The 16,127-nt window shown below is 39.1% G+C and overlaps 1 protein-coding gene across 14 annotated transcripts in view; it reads right to left on the bottom strand.

Moving 5' to 3' along the window:
• The window catches only part of SLIT2 (slit guidance ligand 2), a 345,645-nt gene that overhangs the window by 66,543 nt on the left and 262,975 nt on the right, over nt 1-16,127 (bottom strand). For all 14 annotated transcript variants that reach the window (XM_019654250.1, XM_019654249.1, XM_019654251.1 and 11 more), the window contains 5 exons: nt 13,228-13,302; nt 11,477-11,620; nt 5,707-5,850; nt 3,993-4,159; nt 2,967-3,099 (listed from right to left, as the gene is read on the bottom strand). In XM_019654250.1, the coding sequence (XP_019509795.1) occupies nt 2,967-3,099; nt 3,993-4,159; nt 5,707-5,850; nt 11,477-11,620; nt 13,228-13,302 (663 nt within the window). The remainder of the gene's footprint in view (nt 1-2,966; nt 3,100-3,992; nt 4,160-5,706; nt 5,851-11,476; nt 11,621-13,227; nt 13,303-16,127) is intronic.

The raw sequence follows: 16,127 nt of genomic DNA, 5'->3' as shown, positions 1-16,127 counted from the left end.
TTCTTTGTGGTTTACCTAAGAAGGAAGGCAGGTATCTAACCATTTTTATGTGAATGAGAAGGTTCGTTCAATCAACCACATTTTTAGTCAAACTCCAGTTGGCTTGTGTTTGTGTAGCGACAACACCATGACAGGCATTCACTACTGGCAGAACTCGGCTCCTGAGAGCAAGACCACTATTCATTGCCTTCGTATGTATTGATACTCAGTACAGAGCAATGGATGCTTTAACGGAGATATTTGGGAATTTAAACATTAGATTTCAGTTAATAATACCTTAAAAGTCATTTTTACCACTGTATTTACCTACTTGGTGATATTAATTTTAGGAGGTTTCACGGAAAGTCACAACATTTCTCAAGAGCATAAATAGAGCCATCTACATGTAAAAGTCATAATCAAATAACCACATATAAATAAATTTTCCCTTTTTGATTAGAGTCAGCAGAATAATCAGAAAATAGATAGGCTTTGGATAATTGGCAAGAGAAGAAGGTAATGGAATACTTAAAATTATACCCATGATGTCACAAAAAGAACAGTAAATTCCATCTCCCCCAGAGGCTGTTCTTTCCCAGAATACAGATGGTGAGAGGTAAAAAGGTCTTCCAGTAACTTGGGTCATCTGGCCATCGTGTGCCCACAATCAGTTTTGGGGCACTGGGCACCGTGACCCCTTCTGGCCCCATGTTGTCAACCACAGATTCAGAGCTGAGATTAGTATTTTCGCTGGATACAGAAGGAGCTGAGAAATCGCCAAAGATAACAATCTCTTTCAACTATTTCAAAATGAAAACAGTTACATAAAAGTCACAAATTATCAAAATATGTAATAAATATTTGATTAAGAGTTGGGCATATATTATGACTCACGCCTACTCAAATTTTCTGACTTTGTATGCCCACTCCACTCCCTGCTTTCTTTTCTCTATTTTTTTCTTTTCTCTAATTTTTTCTTGGTACCACAAGAGGGCAGCATGATCCCATACACCAGAGCATTCTTTTCTTTTTTTTTTTTCCAGAAAATGTCTTAACAGGAAGCTAAAAAGATTCAGAACGTGTGTTATGTGGATGTTTACATTAAAACAACCTAAGAAGAAAATTATATGGAGCTGATTAACTATAATAGATACCACTTGTTGAAAACTGTTCACCAATACATACTTATTTTTGCCAAATTCTTTAATAATTTAATATAATAAGCACATGAAATTTTTCTAATACATGTGTATATGTTACTATAGAGAGGAACCCTGCTGACTTGGTGAGATCCTAAGAAGCAGCTCCCTGGGAGGTAAAACTAGAATTCACAAGAGAGAGATGAGTTATTCCTCTCTGTAACCTATTTTCTTTAGAAAAAAAAAAAAAAGGCTTACTTTTTAAAAATGGGTAGGGAAATAAATTGAAGGCTACCTGACAGAAGAAACACATAGATTGTATAGATGGACATGAACCAAGCAGGTTCTCAGACATAGTTTAGTAAGGCAATTAAAGATGGTTTAAAATTATTTGATGGTAATCAGGTAAACAAACTTAGGCATGGGCCAGTTAAAATGGTAGAAGAAGGGGTTTCCTAGGGAAGATGATGTGAATGTTATGCTGAGGGTTATGTGCTCAGCTGGAAACTCTCAGGATCAATGCTTTGCATATCTTATAGAATACTCTACAGGCACGTGGCTTCCCAGCATTGGATGGAGAGTAGTCTTCTGAAATAAATGCACATTAAAGTAAGAATTAAGTGCCTAATTACACACATGCACACCCCAAGCAGTGCTTATGGTTAATTAACAACCGTGACTGGTAGCAAGAGAGAGAAACTGAACACTTTACAGCAACTCAAAGCTAAGAGGGACCTTCTGTGTACATGTGCCAAGATCACACCTTTTTTGTCTAAGCGTTCAATTCAGGACCAAACAAGGGTTCACAGAGCTGCACGTTGTTTGAAAACAAGTTCTTTGGTAACTGAAGTGGCATCTTCTTAAACCTCATTAAGCATGTTCCATGTTGCCAAAAGTTTATCAAAGCTGCTCATTTGGAACACTCATGCATATTTACATGAATTAGATTTGGGCTTAAATGGTTTTTGATACAGGATTCCACACAGACAAAAAAAATAAATGATGCAAAATGATTCCAATGCACATCAAGCACTTATACATGGCACCTTCCCATCCAGATAATGGAATGGATAGAGCATGCATGCATTATTAGTTAAGCAGCTCATTCTCTGATCGCTTCCATTCCACATATATAGCATGAGGCAACTAAGGCAGTGTGGGGGGTGCTTAGTATCTAGGTATGTGTATAATGGCCATGTAGTTTGCAGTTAAATATCAGTTATGAAAATGTTAGGGATAATTGGCCCCACACCCTTTACAATCTAAAGGACTCTGGTTCAAGTCCAAAGGGCAGTATCTTTTTTTAAGGGTAAGGATTATGCCAACTTCTTCTACCTTCCAGATATTTATGTCCCATATTTACATCCCATAGGTGAGATATTCTCCCAGAGGACATGGTGGTAAAGAATAATTAACCATATGGAATAGCCCAGGCACTGCAGATAAACTAAATATACATCATTTCCCAAAGTGCATTTGATGGGGCATTAATCTTGCAAGATACTCCACGAGAAAAGGGCTTTAGAGACAAATAAGTGTGGGCGCTACCTTCTATTTTACCATCCTCTCTTGGAGCTTTGCAGTACATCTTAGTATAATAAAGGCACTGAGAAATCCTGCAGCGAGAAACCAGCATTTCCAAGGGTATCTGAACTAGCTTTATATTATTGGTTTAGGGTTTTATGTGATACTAATGAAGGGCCCATAGAATGCAATTGGCAAACAGGGTTAAAAAGTTTTATTTTGCGTCCATTTCCCTTGGTGCATGAAATATTAATTGTTCAGGAAAAGAAAACTAAACAAAATTTTAAAAATTAAAAATTAGAAAAAAAACCAAGTTTTACTTACAATTCAGTGACATCTCTTGGAATTCCTTTGGGCAAGACCTTCAAGCCCTTGTTGCTACATCGAACCACTGTATCCAAGCAGGTACACTCCGTAGGGCAGCGAGAGAGTGGGGAACAGCTATTGTCATCATTGCCTAAATTCCCCGAACAAACACAGGACAACACAGGCTTGTGGCTTTGAAGATGTTAGAAGCCATTCTACGCCTTTAAATTAAGGCAAGAAGCACATATCTTGAATCATATGATCACTGCCATACAGGGCATTAAGGATTTTGCAAATTGACACCATGTGGCTTATATAGCAGACCGCCTAGGGCAGAATTCCAGAAAATGACCTCCAATTTGTATTATCCATACCAGTATAATAGTTATTTGCTTTATTAAGTTATTTATACAAGTTATAATCATTTTAATTAGGATATATAAATTTAAACTGAATTATGGAGAAATTGTTAAGGAGACAGACATGAAGAGGCATAAAGGGACAGATTAATTAAAAATGTTTAGCAAAAATTGTGTGGGTCTCTCATTTTAAAATATAGGGCTCAAATGAGAATTCTATTCACTGGCAATAATAATAGAACCTGCTTTACCTACCTTGCGGGGCTATTATCTAAATCAAATGCAATGATATATACAGGGCATTACAAAACGGAAATTATTTTTGTTAGATTTGCTAGCATTGCAATTTTAGAAGTCAATTGCTTTTCACATTTGGAAATGGTCGTTACTAAAAGAGATGCTCAGGATAATGAAAAAATATGACAATGAAGTTATAAAAATAGTATTGACCCCAAGGTGGAAACTGGAAAATCTAAAATATTCAGAGACAGCAAGTCGACTTGGATGTGAAAGTGTAGTCTGAGAAAGTAAGTGTCCTGTTAAAACATAACCAAAGAAAACAGCACGACAAAGCAAAAGACGCACAGTAACTATCTTTGAACAGATACACTGTTGAGTCGTGGCCACAGCATCAGAACAGGTGCTCGGACGCCGGGCGACCCAAGATTTGGCAAGGCCTCCTTACCGTCATCACATGTGAAGTCTTGGATGGCAACATCCTGGATGGGGATTTCTTTGAGGAAATATGGTTTCTGACATCGAGGATTCCCGGTTACAATTCTTTTCTTCCTGAGCCATTCTCCCAACCAAGCCAGGTAGCAGTTACAGTTAAAAGGATTGGCCAACAGGTTTCTAAGCGCCACATGCAAACAATCAGAGTTGAGTTCAGGGTTACATTTTCCGGCCTCTCAAAACCCTGCTATTTCTGCTGGAGTGGTTCCTACTTTTCCTTTGTATGTCTCCCCTCCGCTCCCGATTAACATTCAGTCACACACAACACGGGGGATGCACTTTTGTTTTGGCTAAATATTTATTTGTGAAACTTACAAAGTAACACTTTCATATAAGAATTCTTCAGATGATTTCATGTGAAAAATTCAGTGAAGGTAGCAATTTAGGGTTTATGCAGGGATCCTGAGAGATAGCTCCTTGAGAGGTCATTTAACCTTGTCCCAGGTCCAACTTGCTGTCAGACTTCCCTACACCGATACCGCAATAAGTTAATATAAAGATGAAGGCTGATTACCTTATATTATTGAGTTTAACCTGACAACAGCTACTTCATTAATCTGTCATTTCAAGATTTCCATCTCTTATTTGCTCCAGAGAATAGGTTTCCCATCTAAACGGACAGCTGAGTTGATTAAATGCCAGTTATAAAAATGAATTTACTTCTACAAATCTCCATAATTTTGGCATCTCACCACTTCAGCACAAACCTTTGACAATCCCATTATTTATAAGCATGTCAACTTTAATATGCACAAATTAGTCACTCCATGTAAAACGTCACCTTTTATGTGTGTAGAGGATTAAGTACTTTACTGATGGATGGCTGTTCCCCTCAAATTATTTCTTCACTGGCTTGAGCTACGTTGAACATGTTTGTTTGTTATTTTTGTTTTCTTTCTAACTACCTTTTAAGTTAGATTAGTATATTTAGATGCCACCATTACCAGGAAATCAAATCAGTTATATGATTTATCATTTCAAACATTGCTTTTTAGATACTGACACATAAGGGGCCTGAAATACATTGTTTGGAAAGGGTTTTTTTTGTTTTTTTTTTTTTATATTTTCTGAGTACTGTCTACAGACCAACAAATATGTTTTATTTTTGTATTGTCTACATAAAATATCCTCCTGGACAGACTCAACCGATTTCTTCACTATTTCCTTAATATCACAGCAAATGCCCTCTAGTGAACAGCTTTTATTGTTGGTGTGGTCACCCTAACGCAGCCCCTGTCACTGTGAATGATCTTTTTGAACACAGTGTGTTGGCAACAACCCTATCAACTCTGTTTTTATGATATTTATACTGAAAAGACTCCAGTGTGAGAACACTGGGAGAAAGCTGTGCCATTTATTTTATTTACAGCATAATCAAGTTATTAAAGATGAAAATTTATAAATTAAGACAGCATGTTATGATGAAAAAGAATTGACTGAAAAGTACTACAATTTTTTGTTAAATTTTAATGTATGATAGTAGGTAATATTTTTAGGAAAATTAAAATAAACTTAATATGAACAAATTTATCTTTAAAAAATATCTAAAGCCTTGATCACATTTTTATGAAATGCCTAATAATGCATGAAACTGTTATCAATGAAGGTAATAAAAATAACACAGTGGCTCAAGTAATGTGCAAATGAAGACTATTTTTCATACTTACAGAGTAGATAAAGAATGGAGAGTATCAAATGCTCCTGGTGCTATTGTAGTAATTTGATTATCATATAAAGAAAGCAAACGCACAGAACTGAGTCCTATGAAGCTGTCATTCCCTACACAGCTTATGCGATTACTTCTCAACATCCTGAGGGGGGAAAAAAAGAGAGAACATTGTAATAGAGATAAAGCATCAGGCAATCAATTTTGCCTATCTCAGGACCAAAATTACCCCTCTTTGCAAATGTGTAGCATTCGATACTGTTTTCTGAATGTTCTCTTGTCATTAGGAATTGCTGCGATTATGCTGAGAACATTGTGCAAAAATAAAATGCTTAGAGGCGTCAATGATTGCACTGTTACAAAAAGCATGGTGAGCCTCCCCATGGACTACAAACCCATCTGATGAGGTTAGAATGTTTTCCTTTGATGTTATAATTATGTGTGCACGATTACATAATGTCCTAATTCACCTACAGCTCTCTAAGCCCTTGAAGCCCTGTGATTTGTGTATGCACTGTAGTATTACATTTGAGGTTGAACAGAAAGGAGGCAGAAAAGAATCAATAACCACAGCAGACGAAGAACCGAGGGTATCTCAGGGACTTACAGGCCTAGTTAATGCCAACATCAGCTGGGGGAGTCAAACTTGGCTGAGCATCCACAAAGCTTGCGTAAATTATTCTATTTATGAAAACTATTTCATTGTTTTAAGTCCAGAATTTAAAAACAGGCAATGGTTAACAGATCCCAGTTGCCCACAATGAAGTTTAAATGGGCTTCTCCTGAAAAAAATTCTAACAATTTTTTTTAAGTCATTGCCATTAATAGGATTAACACTACGTTCATTTCATCATCACTGATAAAGTCTCAATTCTTTTCTGAAATGTTTACTTTGGGGGCTTAGAAAAGGAACAAAAAGCTTCCAAAAAATCCCATGCCAAAATGAATAGTTGCCATAAATCTTCTTTAGAATTGCTGAAAATTTAGTTTTCCTTAATTTTTATAAACATGTATTTGCCACCCTATTAGAAGATTACAGGATGTAAAACGAAAGGCAACAAGAAATTAAGATAGTGTCCCATTAAAAGTCCAGACTGTCTTATAATAAATAAGAAATAGCAACTTATGCATTCTGTTAAGTCACAGAGAAGAAGAAAGGATGATGCCCTCCTTATTAAGACATAATTTTATGTTAGGGAACAGATGCACAACAGAAAAGTGCTTCTATCTGCACTATCCTTTGCCATAAATAATAAAGAGCACTTGGTCTGAATCTTGGAGTCACACACCTCTGGAAGAAGCTAAAGAAAGTGCTGCTTTCTGTCACTAGCAAAATCTGTAAGCACATATATACGAGGTGTGATCAAACAATATGGTGAAAGTTTAAATTAAAAAATTATTACGGTAAAAGACACATTGCCATTAATCCCCCTCAAAATACTCCCCCTCACTTCGAACACACTTATCTCATCATTCTTGACCTTTCTGAAGCAGTTCTGGAAGTCCTCTTTCGTGAGTGTCTTTAGTTGCGCTGTCGTGGCTGCCTCGATGTCCTGAATCATTTTGACTTTGGGGAAGAGCCAGAAGTCACACGGTGCCAGATCCAGTGAATAAGGTGGATGAGGACACACCATAATGTTTTTATTTGACAGAAATTGCTGTATACCAGCAGCAATGTGTGACACGGAGCATTGTCATGTTAAAGGATGATTTATAGCACACTTTAAAACACCCTTCTCTCAACCGTAGCTCACACCCAACTGACTGTACTGAACAAGCTGAAACTTGTCACACACTATCACTAAGGTTCAGTGTGCCGCTTCCCGTATTGAAGATAGCGTTCACTGTGTTTTGTGATCACAATGGGAAGGCTCCGTGTCATACATCATTTCTGGTACGGCAATTTCTGTCAATTAAAAACATTATGGTGTCTCCTTGTCCACCTTATTCACCGGATCTGGCACCGTGTGACTTCTGGCTCTTCCTCAAAGTCAAAATGAGCAAACATTTTGAATCCATGCAGGACATCGAGGCAACCACGACAGCACAACAAAAGACACTCACGAAAGAGGACTTCCAGAACTGCTTCAGAAAGTGGCAAGAACGAAGAGATAAGTGTGATGGAAGCAAGGGGTAGTATTTTGAGGGGGATTAATGGCAATGTGTCTTTTACTCTAATACTTTTTAAAATTTAATGATTCACTGTTTTTTTCGATCACACCTCACATATCGCATTCCACCTGCAACTGGTGATTCAAAGACTCACTGAAATATGTATACGTGCAGAGGTTTACTGATCCCAAAGGGTTAAGAAGTATAGGGGCAATGAGGAATGTTTTGTCAAAAATCTTTATAGCTCCAAGCTGAATGATACCCTTAGAGCAGTGGTTCTCAACCTGTGGGTCACGACCCCTTTGGGGGTAGAAAGACCCTATCACAGGGGTCGCCTAAGACCATTGGAAAACATATTTTCGATGGTCTTAGGAACCGAGACACCGCTCCTCTATCTGTCTCCATGCTTCAAGACAAAATTTCATTTATTTGTAATTAGAAATAAATATTTCACAATATATAATTACATATTGTTTTTGTGATTAATCACTATGCTTTAATTATGTTCAATTTGTAACAATGAAAATACATCCTGCATATCAGATATTTATATTACGATTCATAACAGTAGCAAAATTACAGTTATAGAATAGCGACAAAAATAATTTTATGTTTGGGGGTCACCACAACATGAGGAACTGTATTAAAGGGTTGTAGAATTAGGAAAGTTGAGACCCAATGACTTAGAGGAACAGACATGTCCAGATAAACCTACTTTAGGCTTTTGACTAACCCAAGCTTGCCTCTAAATGCCCTTTTATGTTTGTTGTGGCACAGTGGGATTAAGTAGAGAGCCAGTGGGTGTCTGTCTCAAATGCCAAAATGTAAGAGGGACAAAAACATTGCTAGAAATGTAAAAGAAAGATGAATTTAGAGAACTTGTCTCAGGTAGAGTCCTGCAAATGGAACTCGTTAGTCAGAAGAAATAGTTTGAGAAACTCTTTGGAGTAGTGTAATGAACTGAATTGTGTCCTTCAAAAACTCATATGTTGAAGCCCTAACTCCCAATGAGACTGTAGTTGAAAACAGGATTTTAGGGAGGTAATTAAGGTTAATGAGGTCTTACAGGTGGAGCTCTAATCTGATAGGACTAGTGTCCTTAAGAAGGGGATGGGAGGGCCGGCAGAGTGGTTCAGCTGGTTAAGAGCTTGCTTAAGAGTGCGAACTCTGGGGCCGGCCGAGTGGCACGATGGTTAAGAACTGGCTTGGGACACCAGAGGGCCCCGGTTCGGATCCCATATATGAGGGCCAGTGACACTGCCCTCTACAGCTAAGATGCTGAACAACAGCTCGACCTGGAGCTTGGCTGCCATGAGTCGCCAGCAACGGCGTAGGCTGCAGCCCCTGCTGCAGTGGGTTGCCATGGGATACCGTGTGTAGCCAGCAGCCAGCATGAGCGGCCAGCAGCCACTGTGAGCGGCTGTCCAGAAGCCGGCGACTGATCTGCCTCGCCTGGGAAGAGCGCAATGATGGAGCCAACTTGGGCCAGTGAAGCAACGTCCTCCACAACTAGACTGAAGAACAAAACGGCAGCAACTTGTCTGTTCCCCTTCCCCAATTCCCCAGCACTGTTCCCCTCCCCCAATTCCCCAATAAAATATTAAAAAAAAAAAAGAGTGCGAACTCTGAGCAACAGGGTCACCGGTTCGATTCTCACATGGGCCAGTGACGCTGTGCCTGAGCTGAGCTGCTGCTGAGCTGCCAACCAGCTGGTGAGAGCACGTGCTCCTAAAAACAAGGTTGCCAGTTCGACTCCAGCATGGGATGGTGGGCTGCGCCCCACCCTCTCCCACCCACCACCCCCGACTAAAATTGAACATGGCACCTTGAGCTGAGTGGTTGCGAGCTGCCAAAGGGCAGACAGATGGCGACTGGACTTGGAGCTGAGCTAGCTGCGCCTTCTACAACTAAGATTGAAGGACAACAACTTGGCTGTTCCACTTCCCCATTTCCCCAACACTGTTCCCTCCCCCAATTCCCCAATAAAATCTTTAAAAAAAATAAAAAAGGAAGGGGAAGGGACACCAGAGCCCTCTCTCTCCGTGCACACAAAGAAGGGCCATGTGATGATACAGCAGAGAGGTGACCATGTACAAGCCAAGAAGAGTCCTCACCAGACACCAACCCTCTCAGTGCCTCGATGTTGGACTTATAGCCTCCAAAACTGTGAGAAAAAAAGTTTCTATTGTTTAAGTCATCCAGTCATGATTTCTTATTAAGCAGCCCAAGATGGACTAATATAGGTAGTTACAGGTTCCCCACGCCACTCCCTGCCCCTTCTACTGCCCATTCAAGGAGAAGGTTCCAGTAACAAGCAGTCCCTCAACTACTGTCTAAGGGAGGTTTCGCTCATTGCAGGATTTGTGTTTTGCTGTGTTACCTGAGACAGCTTGAGTGGGGGACGGGGGGTGGGGTAGAAGTAGATGTGGCATCGTCTCTGCCTTCTTTCTACACACTCCTCAGTATCTCCCCCATAAAAAGGCTGAAGGAGTATTTAAATAACATATTGAAGGGGCTCCAAGTTAGCCCGTGAGGGGTCAGAGGGTGGCAATCTGGTTCTGCTGGATGGACAGGATCCAAGCTATCCCTCAAGGAACATACGTCTTCCATGTGCAAACAAGTTTGAGAAGGCTTTGAATTTACGGTGCCATTAACATATCCCCACTAGCTGGGGGATGCACTCTCTCTTTGCATCTGATAAAGAGCAGGCCATGGGCTTCCTGGGCTCTCAGTTCTCCTGGCTGTGGCTCTGAGGGCTGTGGGAGAGGGTGAGGGTTAAGGGCAGACGGTGGAGCTTGGGGTTCTCTCCACTGCAGTCACCAAGGGCCGCTGCTTGGTAACAGTTTATTTCATGTCTTCCAAAGGCTTCAGAGTTTGGCGTGTGTCCTCCAATTTTTAGGCCACCATGTTTCTCAAACAGAATTATATACTTTAGAGATAATGAAAACTACATACATGCTCTGTAGAAAATTCAAGCAACTCAAAATGTTATCCTTACTTGTCAATCCAATCCCATCCTCCTTGGCCAACAACTTTCTGGAAACATATAGAATTTCTTTTTCCCAACTTCACTCTCCATGAGATAGCAGACATACCTCTTAGCATGTTTACTTTGAAATAGGTATTGACATTTCTACCAACAGTCAGTCTCTCTCTTTTTTGCTAAGACCTTGCAGGGGCAGAGAGAGGCGGTCTCCAGATTAAGCTGTTAACAGTTCTTCTGCCACATAGGTTGAGGCAGACTCTGAAGCTAGAGACCTTGGGCCAAGATTGAGTCTTAGAGGGGAGGTGTTTGAGGAAAAGAGAAGAGGATGAACATTCTGAGGCAGAACAGAGGAGCCAGATCTGTACAAGCACTGGAGCAAAGTTGATCTTTTCTGTTGAATCTGCAGCCTGGAAAGACTCTTTTGATCTTGTGCAAGCAACATACTGAGGTCAGAGGTATTAGAATAGATGCAGTCTGTATCCACAAAACATGTGTGTGTGTGTGTGTGTGTGTGTGTGTGTGTGTGTGAGAGAGAGAGAGAGAGAGACAAAGAGAGAGAGATTGAGAGATGGGGAGTGAGGAAGAGTAGGATCTATAACCTCTCTCCAGGATTATAATGACTCATGAACTACAATTCTGTGGCAGAAGTCACCACGCAAACAAGAACACTTACAAAGTTTTGAGGCTTTCCAGTCCCTTGAACATCTTATGCTGCACATTCTCCAAGCGATTACTCGTGAGAAGTATTTCATTTACACCAGATGCTCCTTCGAAAGCTCCCTCTTCAATGTCTGTGATCTTATTGTTGCTAAAGTTTCTGAATAAAAATTGTTGAAACAAAGATTTTAAACAATGTCTTTCCAGCAATGAGGGCTCTGAGACAACATATTTGATCGTTTTCTTCTACTGAACAAAGTCTTCCACAGTCTGCATGCTCTTCACTGCCCAGCAGTCTCAGGACTCCAAAGAGACACCACGATTCCATGAAGCCAAAGTAATAACAATACTAAGGGCTAATGTTTATGGTGAGAAATGCCAGCCTGGTCATTGTCAAAGTGATCTGAAAGGGTCCCCAGCAGTACAAAATTCTTGAGGTCAGGTACTGAGTTGCATAAACCTTTGTTTGCCACAAAATGTAATAAGGGACTTTTCAAAGAAATGTCCGATTAAGATTGTTGAATTAATTAATGAGGAAAGAAGGCAGCTGGGGAGAGAGAAGAAGGGTGGACTAAAATGTATTAGTGTTCAGATAGCCTCAGACATGTATATGAAAATGAGTGTGTTCCCAGTTAAACTTCTTACATAATAAGAAGCCAACTTAACTGTCAGTATTTTGTAGGATACCAAATGCTACAATGTTTGCCCAGAGGGCAAGCACATCCAGTTGAGGTAACACCTTTCTGCACATTCTTTCTTGTTCTCACTGCTCATGCCAAGACTAGGAAAGCCCACAGAACAAGGGTCATTCCTACATATCATTTTATTCCTCTGAGAACACTGCACGTAATAGCTGCTCAATAAATATACACTGACTTGAAAGGCATTTTATAGCTACAAGTAAAGAGCAGTTAGTGTCAGTGGAAAAAAAAAAAGGATAATTAAGCAGTTAGAAACTCTTTGGGAGGCAGTATACCATGGGGGTCAAGGGCACAGGAGCAGTTTCAGCCTTCTCTCCCGCCTACAGTCTGTGTGTCTGTGGGCCAGTTACATATATAAAGTCACAGAGGTCAGAGAAAAATGCTCCTTTCCTCCCTGACGCTTCCCCACATGTGGAGGGTGCTCTGCGGGCCTTACATGCTTGGCCTCTGCCCTGTCGCTCCCTCCCTCCTCCTCAGGGGGGCAGAGTACTTTCTCGGTTATCGTTTACTGTGTTGATTATTGTTGAAACTGCTGAGCTTACAAACTTCTTTTAAAGTATGAGTGGCGGACATGTAGTAACACAGATGAGCTATGGAGCCAGTGTAGCAATCATTAATTTTGACTATCTTTTAATGAAAGTTTAATGAAGCAAAAAGTCAAATAGTTGACATGAATGTGCTGTAAGAGAAATACCAGCATGGTTGGGGGAATTGTAAAGGAAGTTACAAAACATTGCTGCACCCATCTCTAATGTGCTTGGATGCTGGATTCCTGCTGTGGCCACAGAACAGGCCAGCTGTCTGAGTGAAATGTCAGATGCGAGGGAGGGCTCTGCTATGGAAATGTGGTTGGCCTCATTTGAACACACAGAAAAAAAAGCCAACTACTTGGCTTCCTCTTAGAGGTTACTTTAAATTCATGCCATAGGTAGTCAGAGTGTGGAAATTTCTCAGGATATTTCATATTTTTCCAATTTCCAAAGAAATCTAAATAAAACTGCAAAGGGATGGGAAAAACAACAAAACACCACAGAAATTTTAAAAAGATGGCTAATGCACGGCTTACATTTTACGTAATTGAGGAAGTTTCTTGAAGATTCCTGTAGCTTCCAACACCGTGAATTCATTATTATTGAGTCGCCTAGAGAAAAAAGAAACAGAGACGTTTGATTATAAAGAGTCAGGAAGGGATTAAATTTTATTTCTCATACAGAATTATAACACTATTTAAGATTATCCTAGGACACACATCACAGAAGATTTCTGGAAAAGTACAGTCATCCCTCAATATCCATAGGGAATCGGTTCCAGGACACTCCTTGGATCCCAAAATTCGTGGATGCTCACATCCTTTATATAAAATGGCATAATATGAGGTGTGGTCACAACATATGGTGAATGTTTAAATAAAATAAATGTATTACAGTAAAAGACACATTACCATTAATGCGACTCAAAATACTCCCCTTCACTTCAAACACACTTATCCATTGTTCTTGCCACTTTGTGAGCAGCTTTGGAAGTCCTCTTTCATGAGTATCTTTATTTTATCCTCTATAATGACAACACTCCATGTCACACATCACTTCTGGTACGGCAATTTTTGTCAAATAAAAACATCATGGTGTGTCCCCATCTACCTTATTCACTGGATCTGGCACCATGCAACTGCTGTCTCTTCCCCTAAGTCAAAATGACCACGAAAGGTTAACACTGTGAATTGATTCAGGACATCGAGGCAGCCATGACAGTGCAACTAAAGACACTCATGAAAAAGGACTTCTAGAACTTCTGCAGAAAGTGGCAAAAATGATGGGATAAGTGTGTTCAAAGCAACGAGGAATATTTTGAGGAGGATTAATGGCAATGTGTCTTTTACTGTAATACATTTTTTTATTTAAACATTCACCATATATTTGATCACAACTCGTTTTTGTGTATAACCTACACACATCTTCCCATATACTTTAAATCATCCTTAGATTACTTAGAATACCTAATACAATGTAAATGCTATGTAAATGGTTGTTATATTGTATTGTTTAGGCAAACATGACAAGAAAAAACGTCTGTACATGTTTTGTTCACATGCAGCCATTTCAGGCCTAAATATATAGGGCACATCAGCAACAATATAGTATTTTTTTTTTAATATTTTCGATCTGAGATTGTTAGAATTCACCAATGTGGAACCCAAGGATACGGAGGGCCAAGTGTACAGAATTTTTTTTTCCATTTCACTCAAATTTTAATGATCAAAATAAAATAGATTAAGAAGTACACAGTAAAGAAAACCAGTAAATGAAAATCAAAACCAGCTTTCATTCAGTCGTCTGCAGAACAAAGTTTCTCAAGTTTTTTGCTCACTATTGCCTCTCCCCCAGAAAGCATTTTAGACTACTGTTTCCTAATCACTTGCTCCACAATCTTTTTGTTGAGAGCTTTATTGATATACAATTTATATGCTGTAAAGTTCACCCTTTTAAATTGTACAATTCAGTGTTTTTAGTACACACAAAATTGTGAACTTACCTTTGCTACCTAATTCCAGAACATATTCATCTCCCAAAAAAGAAATCTCATGCCCATCAGTAGCCAGTCTCAGTTTGCTGCCCCCCCCCCCGCCCCCCAACCCTCAACTCCATGCTGCTTCAGTCCTTGGCAACCACTAATTTACTTTCTGCCCCAATGGAGTTTTCTACTCTGGACATTTCATATAAATGGAATCATACAAAATGTGGCCTTTTTGGGCTGGGTTTTTCTTCTTTGCATAACGTTTACAAGGTTCATCTATGTTTAGCAGATATCAGCGCTGCATTCCTTTTTGTGACCAAATAATATTCCATTGTATGGACATACCACATTTTGTTTATCTGTTTATCAGTTGATGGATATTTAGGTTGCTCCTATTTTTTATTATGAATAATGCTGCTTGCACACATTAGTGTACAAGTTTTTCTGTGGGTATACATTTTCAGTTTTTTTGGATATATACATAGGTGTGAAATTGCTGGGTCACATGGTAAATGTATGTTTAACTCTTTGAGGAAACAGCCAAACAGTTTTCCAAAGGGGCTGCATTATTTTACATTCCCACCAGCAATGTATGAGGAATCCCAATTCTCTCTCCTGTACTGTCTTTCGTTTCTTTATTTGTTTTCATGGGTGTGAAGTGTTACCTCATTGTGGTTTTGATTTGTTATTCCCTAATGCCTAATGATACCAGAATTTTTTCATATGCTTATCAACCATTTGCATATCTTCCTTGGAGAAATGTCCATACAAGTAATTTGACCACTTTAAATTAGGCAATGTACATTTTTATATTTTATTTTATTGTTGAGTTTTAAGAATTCTTTATTCATTCTGGATATAAGTCCTTTATCAACACATGATTTGCAAATATTTTCTTCCAAGTGCTGATTTTTGAAATGCATAATTTAAAATTTTTCTTAATTTCTTAAAACACACACACATCCTCTGCTGAAAAATAAATTAGATGCTAATTTTTAATACAATTCTTGGTTGACAAGTAAGCCTTGTTAAGGTATTACCATGCTGGAGGATATGATTTGAATTATTGCTTGTAGTATTACTGAAAATAAGCATAACTCCCTACATGATTATAAAAATAGAGTTCAGGGTTTTTATTGCATGGTCTCCATGCATTTCTACAAGTCCTGGAGCTATGAAATAGCTTCATGAACTAACACAAATAATAACAATAATAATAACAAAAGCATCACTATAAACAGGGTAGTTAGTTTCTGTCATCTCTTTGAAGGCACTACATTATTTTTAATTATTCAAATGGCTTAAAATTCATTAGTAACAGGCGTGCATATAAGCACAGTGGGAGCAAAACTATAAAACACGATCCCTGTCATCAAGGGGCTATAATCTAGTTGAAGACAAAAGGATTATACATGCGCAGAAAGACAACCAACTATGCAAAGTGTCAGTGAC

This window comes from Hipposideros armiger, unplaced genomic scaffold, assembly GCF_001890085.2.
Source record: "Hipposideros armiger isolate ML-2016 unplaced genomic scaffold, ASM189008v1 scaffold_217, whole genome shotgun sequence".
Classification (NCBI taxonomy): Eukaryota; Metazoa; Chordata; class Mammalia; order Chiroptera; family Hipposideridae; genus Hipposideros; species Hipposideros armiger.
The sequence above is the reverse complement of the archived record's forward strand: the minus strand, read 5'-3'. Positions and strand labels throughout refer to the sequence as shown.